Source organism: Cupressus sempervirens, chromosome 11, assembly GCF_028749045.1.
Source record: "Cupressus sempervirens isolate cs-2001-9-10 chromosome 11, ASM2874904v1, whole genome shotgun sequence".
NCBI classification, from domain to species: domain Eukaryota; kingdom Viridiplantae; phylum Streptophyta; class Pinopsida; order Cupressales; family Cupressaceae; genus Cupressus; species Cupressus sempervirens.
Genome location: NC_143128.1, coordinates 332,294,196 through 332,306,456, shown reverse-complemented (window position 1 = coordinate 332,306,456; position 12,261 = coordinate 332,294,196). Strand labels below are relative to the sequence as shown.

The following is a 12,261-nucleotide window of genomic DNA, read 5'->3' as shown; positions in this document are numbered from 1 at the left end:
CAATGAGGATAAAGTGTTACTATGCACTAAAAACTCCAACATTAAGAACGCCTTTAGTGTAGGATCAAGAGATGGAAGCTTGTACAAAATATATATTAAAGCAAAACAAGCAGCACTAAATCATGAAGTCCATAATTCAAATGAACTTTGGCATAGAAGATTAGGACACCTTGGCTTTAGTGCTCTTCCAAACATAGGAAAAAACACTATAGGCATACCTAATCTCAAATCTGATCACATTAGTATTTGTAAATGGTGTCCCCTAGGAGAAAATAAGAAAGGATACTTTCCTTTAAGTAAACACAAGTCAAAATTGTACTAGAACTCATCCACACTGATTTGTGTGGACCCATGTCAACACCTTCACTAGGGGGGTTGTTGTACTATGTAATATTCATTGATGATTACTCGAGGAAAACTTGGATATACTTTCTAAAACTTAAAGAATCTAATGAATTTTTACAAAAACTCAAAGAATTTAAAGCCCTAGTGGAAAATCACACTGGAAAGAAAATAAAAACATTAAGATCAAATAATGGAGGTGAATACACATCTGACATCTTCAAAGAATTCTGTATTTCTGTTGGGATTAAGAGGGAGACTACAGTACCGTATAATCCTCAACAAAACAAGGTTGCAAAAAGAAAAAATAGAACTATTATAGAAGCAACAAAAGCCATGATTCATGATCAAAATCTCCCTATGCCTTTTTGGGCCAAAGCAGCAACTACAGCAGTATACATTCAAAACAAAAGCCGACATGTAACATTAGAAAATATAACTCCGAAGAAGCCTTCACAGGGAACAAACCATATCTTAGTCATCTAAGAATTTTCGGTTGTCCAGTCTACATTCACATTCCCAAAGAGAGAAGGTCTAAATTAGAACCTTCCAGAAAGAAAGGCATATTCGTTGGCTACAGTGAAACAATTAAGGGATACAGAGTATATGTTCCAGGACAAAAGTCTATTGAAATCAGTAGGGATGTTAAGTTTGACAAAGATATCGCTTTCAAAACATCTTTAAACAAAGAAGACGAGGAAGTTGAGAATTAGAGGGAATTCATCATAGAAGATGATCATAATAATGAGAATCAGAGAGAGAACACTATAGAAGATAACTCAACTGGAAATCTGAGGGAGAGCCTTTCAGAAGACAGAGACACACCTGCATCTAATGCTGAGAATGATTAAGTTTTAAATCGCAAGAAAAGACCACTATGGGCAAGGAAAATGATTGAAGAGAGCAATGTGGAACCAAATGAGGTTTCTAGAGAATATTAGAAAACACGAAATCAAAAATGCTATGTTGTTTTATTGACAAAACTCACAAAAACATAACCAACTAATGTTGAGGAGGCCTTAAAATGTCAAGCATGGAAAGATGAAATGGTAGAGGAATATTAGTCCATTCTAAACAATGACGTCAAAGATATTGTTCCTATACCTAAAGACGAATCAGTTGTATCCTCAAAATGGTTGTTTAAAATCAAATATGCACCTGACGGAAGCACTAAAAAGAACAAAGTCAGATTTGTTGCAAGGGCATTTTCTCAAAAGGCCGGAATTGATTATGAAAAAACTTTCACTCCAGTTGCACGTTATACTTCAGTAAGAACAATAATTGCCATTGCTACATCCAAAGGATGGAAAATACATCAAATGGATGTAAAGGCAGCTTTCTTGAACAGTGTCATTGAAGAGGAAGTATATATAGAACAACCAAGAGGATTCACTACACATGATCATAAACTATACCTATGTAAACTAAAGAAAGCCCTCTATGGGTTGAAGCAAGCTCCCAGGGCTTGTTATGAGAGAATAGACAACTATCTTCTCAACTTGGGATACTCCAAGAATGAAGCTGATCCGAATATATATTTCAAAATATCTAATAATGACATGTTGATACTCGTTCTCTATGTCGATGACTTGTTGACAACTAGTGCAGATCATCTTATAGCCAAATGTAAACAGGACCTCATAGCTGAATTTGACATAAAGGATCTAGGTCTTCTACATTATTTTTTGGGTCTAGAAGTGCGACAAAAGGGCAATTACATCTTCCTAAATCAAGAAAAAGTACACTACAGATATATTGACCAGATTTGGGATGATGGATTGTAAGCCGCTATTTACTCCAATGGAAACTAATTTTCATAAACTTAGGAGTGAAGCAGCAGACTCAGAATTAGTAGATCCTACTCGCTATCAACAAATTGTTGGATCCCTTATGTACTTGTAAACACTCGACCAGATATCTACTATGCTACAAATGTATTAAGTCACTTCATGTGTGAGCCTCAGAAGATTCATCTAATGGGTGCCAAACATATTTTAAGATATTTAAGAGGAACTATTGGACTTGGATTAAAGTATGATAATACTAAGCTACAACTTCAAGGGTATTTTGATTCTGACTGGGCAGGCTATACTATTGACCATAAGAGTAAAACAAGGTGTTATTTTAGTCTTGGATCAGCTATGATATCTTGGTTCAGTAGAAAATAGTCAACGGTTGCTCAGAGCTCTACAAAAGTAGAATATATAGCAGCTTCCATGGGAGCACACGAAGCAGTATGGCTAAGGGAACTTTTATACGGATTACTTGGAAAACCACTAGAATCCACCATAATTCATTGTGACAATCAAATCTGTATTAAACTTTCAGTTAATCCAGTTTTTCATAACAGGTCTAAAAATATAGAGATTTCTTACCACTATATAAGGGATACGGTAGACAGAAATGTTATCAAACTAAAGTACATTAGCGCTAAAGAACAAAATGCAAACATCTTCACCAAACCTCTAGCAATGTTGAAACTTGAATACTTCTGGAACAAACTTGGTATAACCAAACTGTAATTCAATATTATGTAAAATTGTTATTGAATATTTAATAAAATCAATATTGCAATATTATGGATATGTCATGGCAAGAAAGGTGACGATCTTTCATGCGGTGAGGTCACTATTGTAAGGTGATGATCTTAACAATAGTTTGACTTCTTGTCATGTATCTCTGAAATTGTTGAAATACATGACGACAAATGTATCAAGATTGACTACATTGGATTAATAATCCGGAATGCTTTGATTTATTGATACGGTGTTTATCACTGGATTCAATTCTGATTTAGACAAGAATAGTGATAATGGTTTAGACAAATGCATCCTAGTAGTATGCTCTCAATCCTCTTTTCTTCTAAGAGGGAGTGTCAAGGATATAGCTTCATTCGGCTTGAAGCATTCTTATATTTGTAATGGATTTAATATATTGTTGAATGTATATATATGTTTGTGATAATACAAATATATATACTCTATTGTTTTATATATACATATAATTGTATAGATTATTATTAGTCACAATATATTTTTATATATTCTTATATACAAAAGGAAATATAAGGTATCGGCAGATTAGTCTAAATTGGCAATTAGTATTCATGAGGCTGATACTCTAAGGAGAGTCACGATCATGAAAGGCTGTGACTCCCCTTGGCATTTGCCATGGGGGAAGTCACAACCTTTCATGACCGTGACCCTCGGATGTCATATTTATTAAGACCGATGGCTGTTGCATTAGACAATCAATAACCAAGGCATTGAGTTGATACAGCAGTCATCCCAATTCAGAATTAATATATTCAGAGAAATCGATGAATTCTGAATTCACACTCAGGGATTTTGATAAGTATCAAAAGGATACTTTAATAATCAGTATTCAGGCCTGATCAAATACAGGCTAGATTATTCTCAAGAAAAGATCTTTATTTGACAAGATTGATGTGTGTATTTTCAACAACTAGTAAGCGATCACTTGAGTTCCTTTGAACACAAAATGAATCACGTTTTAAAGGTGTGAATCCAACAAAGGAACTGACTTTGCCAAGGACATTTGATTGTTATGAAAGAGCTTTCTTGTCATCTTGAAACAAACTCAATATTAGAAGCATGTTGGTAAAGTGATATATCTACAAGTTCACCACTAATAGCCGATTCTGAGATCCTCGAAGCCAGACCCAAGTAACTGATTACTCGAGAACCTTTGTCAACCCTTTTTTGCTGCTTGGGAAACTCATTAAAATGTGGTAGGTTAAACATCAGATTTTGAAATTTCTCAAGACACTTGTTTTCTATGCAAGAGCTCTCTTATCATCTTGTAAAGGTGTCGACATTAGACCCATGTCGAGAAAGGGCTAGATCTACAAGTCTTGAATTGTAGCCAATTCTAAAAACCTCCCAAAATCATCCATTTCAAAGCCCAATAAGGGATCCCTCAAGTACATCTATCCCTTGGGTTGCTTGGGTGATGTCGTGATATTTATGGTAGTTGCAAACTTTTAGCATCAAGATACCAATGCATGGGAATCAAACTAATAATTTACTGACTTGTAATACCCGCCACCACGTGTCTTTGAGGCATAATAATGTGGTGCAAATAGATTCAATGCAATCATGGAACAATGCAATTAGAAAGGGGGATCTACAACATTGAGAGTACTCATCTATTGTAGGGTCATCATGTAATACATACATATATAAATGTATGTGCATATCTATTAAATTAATGTATATACATATCCATATGTATAAATGTACATACATAAATTGTAACAAACAATTTTTCATATTGAAAACAGGGACAGTTTAAATAAAGATTTTTCCAACATTCATTGAATAGATAACTGAAATCCTTTTCATATGACATTAACTGTTTTAACAAATAACTGAAATAACCATAACCATATCAATGATCATCCAAAAATAATTAGTTTAACGATTAACTGAAAAATAACTATATCCATGATCAGCTGATATAACTAGATTAACGATTAACTGAACATGTTCAACTGAAATAACTATATTAACGATCAACTGAAAATAATTATATCTCTAACTAACTGAATTAACTAAATTATTGATTAACTATCCTTTCTACATACAAGTAAGTAAATGCTTATCAAGAAAAGAAGGAAAGAAACATACAAGTATCATCCGGAAGGTTTTTAGCTGGTTGTGCAAGCCTTGGTTTTGGTAAAAAGAGAAGCATTAACATATGTTTAACCTCCCAACCTCAGACCATACTTATCCCCACACAATCTATTGAATTAGAAAGGCCCTCCCTACCTCGGGATCGAGCTTGGGATGTTCTTAGTCTAGCCACCTGAGCATCCTGGTGTTTAGAATGTCCGCATAGTTATGAAATGGACATGTCTACATCACTGGCACCTCTAACATCAAGTGATCATTAGATGGCAAGCATGCCCTTAAACTACCTTGGCCAAGGATTTCTGATGGGTTCATCGACCCGATCACCAATGCTCAACTTGACAACAAGTTACATTACAGGGATGAGCATGAGCTATTATGTAAGATTTATTTATTTTGATTTAAAGTATCAAGTTTGATTTCATTTTTTTTATCCTTGCAGGATTTCATCTCACCTCTTCACCTTTTTTCGCGGCTACACAGCCGGTGGGTCCTAGGTGTTCGGAATTTTAGAGCATCCGACCCTGTTATGTTAATTTAAGGCAAATGGTTGCTTCCAGCATTTCACATTCTGTGATTAAAGACTTGCAGAAATAATTTCATTGTATTTTAACTTCCATTGGTTAACAACTTATGATTCCATTGGTTAAACAATCTGTGATTTGAGTAAAATAAAGATTGCAAAATTTATTGTTTAATTCTATTCTCTATTGGCATGATGACTTATGAATCCATACTACAATTACTTGGCTTTCACTTGTCATGCAACAATACTAAACTACAAGAAGTTCAATCTGTAAAATCGAATACTGAACTTGATGCTATGAAATTCAATGTTTCTAAACAAGAAAATCAAATTGAAAGGATTGTGTTTGGTTGTTTCACATAACCTAAACAAGTCGAAAGTATTGCCTTGCTAGCACCCAGCTATTTCATCACACTTAACTTGCAATATCTAACTGGAAAACGTAGCAAACAGGGTAGTCGGGTGTTTGAAATATGATATCTGCCTTCTTCTCACGGCATCCATTAAAAGGAACAAGTCGTGACTTCTTAGCTTCCGTAACATGAGAATATTTGTAAATTTATTATGCCAACTATTTAATCGGCTATAAACAAGGAAGGAATAAAAATGGAAAAAAAAATTGGAAGGTTATAATTCGAATATTATGATAATTTGAATATTATCATAATTTTATATTTATATATGTACATGTCAATATGTTAGTAAGGTGGCATCGTTATATTATAAGAAAATAATTTAACGGTGTCACTTCATTTTTATATTTATATGTACGTGCATATATATATTATAATAATATGGAAAATATGGTGAAAGATCATTTTAAATCCTTTGAGGTACTTTTTATATTTTAACTCAATTATTTTATGTTTCTCAAATTATTTATTTAAATAGCTCATGCAGGTCCCACAAATGTATGCTATGTTCAAGTAGTTAAGTTCTTACCAAAGAGGTTTAAGGTCATACCTGTCAATCCTGTTGATTGGACTAAACAAGTATCCCATTCCGATGATCCCGTTTAGCAATGCTTCCCCCCCCTTCATCTTCTCCTACAATCACCCATGAAAACACCTCCACCATAATAACAATTCCATAATAATTTTCATATAAACATTTACAAGACTTTAAATTATTAATCATAATTCCAGAATCAAGCAATTGCTAACATCATATAACAGTTAATGGTTAATGACCATCTTCATTAACAATTAATACAACGGATATTAATAACTACCTACTTCACATGATCATGAAAGAAAAATCCATTAAATCCGACAGTTATGAGCAAGTTTATAATTAGGTCAAAATTTTGGGCTGTAACATAAATATAGATATAGACAAGCATACATATTAACATGTATTATGTATGTAGGTATGTATGACTGTACATATGTGTCTGACTTGTGGACTCCTCTTCCTAACATATATCAATGGCCCACACCATTATGAGATTGCATAGAATCGGTTTGCACATGATAATCTCGCCTCATGAAATACATACATATGTTGTATATATTATTATATAGACATACATAAATACATATATATGTCTATATATGTATGTAGGTTGGTATGTATGTATGTGGATGTATGTATAAATATATACATGCATCTAGCTCTTTAGTTGCTTGGGAGAATTACTAGCATTTGAGGTAGTTGTTGCCTACTAGAATCAAGCTGCCAATGCATTTGAATCAGACTAATAACTTACATAAAGAGATTGTCTCAATTGGAAGCTTCCCCCTACAATGTGGTTCTCTATCATGACCATGCTACTATGCAAACAGATTCAATGCAAATCTCAAAATGGTGTAGGAAATGGATGTGCATTAGGAAGGGGAACACATAGCTAGGGCAATGCTTAATTGTTCTTCAGCCATCCCATCTTATCATAGTCCAAACCTAGTAATACATAGAAACAAATACATATGTGCATTAGATATATACATAGATATATTATGTATGTGTGTATACATAGTACATAGTATACACATATATATCCATAGATATATATAGTATATGTATGTAGCGTGTATATATGTACATACTTGCCTACATATGCCTATAATATATGGGTGTGTATATGTGTGTGTGAGTGTACATAGCTATAGACATATATAAACATAGGGGTGTCTGTAGACCATGGCAACCCACCCCCTACAACACATCTTGGAGACATCACCAGAAATGTCCATATGCAAGCTTTTTTTGGCCATCGTCTCCTAAGTCTCCCAACCAAAAATTGATATCTCCCACAAGAAAACTTAGGGAAAAACGTGATATAAAGGAAATAAATTAAATATAACTCACATAATGCACTGATATTTTGGATGATAGAAAAATCCATGCAACGTTATAGTGATCGTAACTACTGACACTAGATGTTTTGAAAGACATAAATAGTTGTTTAAATATATCCTCTCAATGTAATGGTTTAAAGAGAAATTGTCTTCACTATTTAGGGTTCTCGTCTAGCTTATTTATTGTTTGTTATCAAAGTTCTATCTCATGATATTTTGTGAAAATTATTAAATTATATTAAAAATATGGCATCTCTAGGTACTCTCGTCTCTTGGTGACTATGGTATAACATGCTTACATATTTATATGTACACATATAATATATGTATGTATATGGGTGTGCTTGTATTTGTATATACATGTAGATGTATGTATGCATAATATGTATGTGTATGTATCTATGTACATTGTATATGCTTGTGTATAATATATTTACATCAACGTATACATACACATATATGGATATATACATTCATAGACATACATATATACATATGTATGCATATATGTGTATATATGCATTTCTACGTATGCATGTATGTATGTTTAAAATATATGAATGTACATATATGTATATATGTGTAAATATTTATATATATATGAATGCATGTAGACGTGTGTGTGTGTGTGTATTATATACATAAATATATTTATAGACATACATACATATATAATGTATCTGAGTATCTATAATATACATAAACTAAGTTATTTGTTTTTTAAGCCTCTTGTAGAATAACCTCTGGTTGGTGTTCACTTGAGAGTGTTAGCACTATCAAATGTCACAAAACTTTGCGCAAGCTAGTGAGTCAGTGGCTATCCTCTTAATATTCCTTTGTTTCAAAACAGGAGAATTTTGTCGAAAACTTGATTGCCAGCATGGAATCAGAACCACTCTGCAATGAAGTTGACTACTACACTATAACAGCATCCTTGAAACACCATGGAATATAGCCAACATCCATACAGAGTTTGTACAGAACTTTTATATGATAGAACCTTTATAATTACAGCATGTTTTCTTGTTCTTGAATTCTCTTATACAATAACCTCTGTTTGATGCTCACTTGAGAGCGTTAACAATCATTCAATGCCACAAAACTTTGTGCAAACTAGTGAGCCGGTAGCTATTCTCTTAAAACTCCTTTGATTCAATACTGGAGACTTTGTTTAAACGAAAATTGACAGCATACGGTCAGAACTACTCCACAATGAAATTGACTACTACATTAATACTGCTTCCTGAGATCTGTCATAAAAGCTTATAATGCCAATTAACCTATCAAATTTATATATTCATTCTATGCTATTTTAAATCTTGTTTACTGCTAATTTATGCAGTAGAAATGCAAATTTCATGTCAAAGTTTTCCCTAATTGATGCAAAAGATTTACCTACATATTTTAAAACAAAGGTATGAGTACAAATCCAAGAAAGCAAAAGCATGTACAATTAGCCAAGAAAACTTTAATCCCATTGAATCCTACATTTTGCAAGAGTAGTGCGCACCAAAACACGAGCAAGCAGTGCCTGTTTTTGAATCTTCTTTTCCTCCAATTGAGAAATTTGTGCACATTCTTCTGATGAAAGCAACCCTTTATATGCATCAATGAGAGTTCTATCTTGCACCTCTTCCGGATGCAAATACCAAAAGTGAACCTCCCTGCAAATAGAGAGACTGGAAATGTTAGACCCTAATATTATACTATATAAGTGGATTTTCAAAAGTATTGCAATCTAGAAAACCTTCCCAAACCTAACCCTTCAATAGAATGGAAAGCAAGTCATTGTTCTATTTTAGCAAGTTTGAAATAAATAGGGGTCTCATAGTATGATATAATGTATGAGTTGGCTTCTTTGATAAATTAGCATATGTAACATTCATTGCAAAGGAATAATGTCATATACTATTTCTCTACTTTTTATGAGAACTTTGATGACAAGGTCTCTCCAATAAGTGAACAATGTCAAAAGAAAAAGTCATTGACATTTCAATATAGAGATAATACATGAGGCAGAAAGAATAACAAATCGACAATATAATATTTTTTCTGCCCCATATAATTCTTATGGATGTAATTCTGTATGCCCAAAGTGAACTAGGACTCATGCAGAATTTTCTGAATCATAACAGTGCAAACTGTAAATCTGATCCATTATGTGCCTATAAGTTATAGGTCATCTTTCTTGTACATCAATTCAACATACTATGAAAGCTTCACAAGATATAAGTGAGAAACATAGTTACAATGGTAGAAGCTTGAGTATGAATGCTCAGAAAATATAATTTTACATCAAAACAACAGAAACTAAAACAGAACTAAGTAAATGATCTGGATTTCAGTAATCTAAACATACTTTTATGTCATTGAACCTCTAGGAACAGGTGCACTAACCCTCTAGAGGTACATTAAGAAACTAGAGAATAGAACATATAATTAAGGTAAGACATCTCTCTGTATAGCTCCCATGGACAGATCAAACAATGTTGCAAATGGAAGTTGATGTTGATGAACTGCTATCAAATACATGACCAGATTTCTAACCAGAGTTAGTATTGAAGAGGTCCTCAATCCTAGGGCCAGTGGAACATTGATGTTTGGCACTGTAAACACAAAGTTCTATAGTAAACCGCATTGGCAACAATACTAGGTTTTGCACAATGGTGCTGGAAATTTTGGCACTATAGCACTACATTAAGTGCTAGAATAGGAATCAGATAGGCACAATAACTGGGATTCAGGTTTGAGCCCAAATAAGATATCAGGTTGATGTTAGAACTTGCATCGTACCACTACCAAATTAGCAAAACTTCGACAAGAAACATGTTACACCCAAATTTTGACCTAGTTTTAAAAATTTCTCATAGTCGTTGGACTGTAGGTAGTTGTTTATATCCATTGTATTAACTGTTAATGAAGATGGTCGTTAACCATTATTTGTTATATGATGTTTAGCAGTTGCTTGATTTTGGAATTATGGTTAATAATTTAAAATCTTTTAAATGTTTATATGAAAATTATTATTGAACTGTTATTATGGTGGAAGTGTTTCACGGGTGATTGCAGGAGAAGATGAAGGGGCGAAGCATTGCTAAATGGGATCAATGGAATGGGATACTTGCTTAGTCCAATCAACAAGATAGACAGGTATGACCTTAAAACTTCTTTGGTAAGGACCTAACGACTTGAACTCAGGATACATCTATAGGACCCACGTGAGCTATTAAATAAATAATTCAAGAAATATAAAATAATTTAAACTAAAATATAATACGTACCTCAAAGGATTTTAAATGATCTTTTACCATATATATATATATATATACATATACATATACATATACATATACATATACATATACATATATATATATAGATATAAAAATGAAGTGACACCCTCATATTATTTTCTTATAATAAAATGATGCCACCTCACCAATATATTTACATGCACATGTATAAATATAAATCATAATAATTTTCGAATTATAACCTTCCAACTCTTTTTTCCATTTTTTTCTTATTCTTTCCTTTGTTTGAAACTGATTGAACACTCGGTGTTTTTAATTGGAAAATATTCTTTAAGTTACAAAAGCCAAAGAGTCTTTTTAAAACCTTTTTATATCATGAGTCGGGAGAGCCAAAGACGCAAAAGCACACATTCCCGTTTCTTTTCCTTTTAATATCGCATTCTTCCTTGCTTATTGCGGCTCCATTCATAATCGATACTCTGCTACACATCTATCGAATATCTGCAAGACCATTGAAACCTTTTTCCATTTCATAGCATCGTCATTCTAATGCTCTCTGCCATTTATGCTCTTTTCTTGCTGATGATTTAAGTAGTTATACATTGTGGCTACGTCTACAAGCAACTGAAGAAGAGCTGATTACCAATCAATTTGCAAGACTTCAAACAGTTCCGAATTTATATCGGGTCATGTGATAATCATTTCCAATTTATGTTATTCCAATATTTTTACAAATCGATTTCCATAGCTGCAGCTGTAGTTTATCCTCATTTATAACTAAATAACTTTAGGGAGTTGCTTACCAATAAGCATAGTGAAGTGTCTATAACATGGAATCATAATTTATTCTTGCCAATAGACCTTGGAATTAGATGATAATTATTTCTGCAATTTTTTTCTTTTAAAGAATATAATCATGTAATCACAGATTGTGAAATGCTAGAAGTTATAATATTCATAAATCAATAAGAGCCAGTTGCTCTAAAATTTCGAACACTCAAGACTCACCGGCTGTTTAGCTATGGAAAAAGGTGAAGAGGTGAGATGAAATCTGCAAGGATAAAAAAAGTGAAATCAGACTTGATACATTAAATCTAATTAAATAAATTTTACTTAATAGCTCATACTCGTCCCTGATAATGTATCCTGTTGTCAAGTCGAGCGGTGGTGATCAGGTCATTGAACCCATC

At 33.1% G+C, this 12,261-nt stretch overlaps 1 protein-coding gene across 2 annotated transcripts in view; it reads right to left on the bottom strand.

The window, feature by feature from the left end:
* The window catches only part of LOC149529441 (uncharacterized), a 106,219-nt gene that overhangs the window by 73,657 nt on the left and 20,301 nt on the right, over positions 1 to 12,261 (bottom strand). For both annotated transcript variants that reach the window (XM_089808921.1, XM_089808922.1), the window contains exon 2: positions 9,306 to 9,481. In XM_089808921.1, the coding sequence (XP_089665047.1) occupies positions 9,306 to 9,481 (176 nt within the window). The remainder of the gene's footprint in view (positions 1 to 9,305; positions 9,482 to 12,261) is intronic.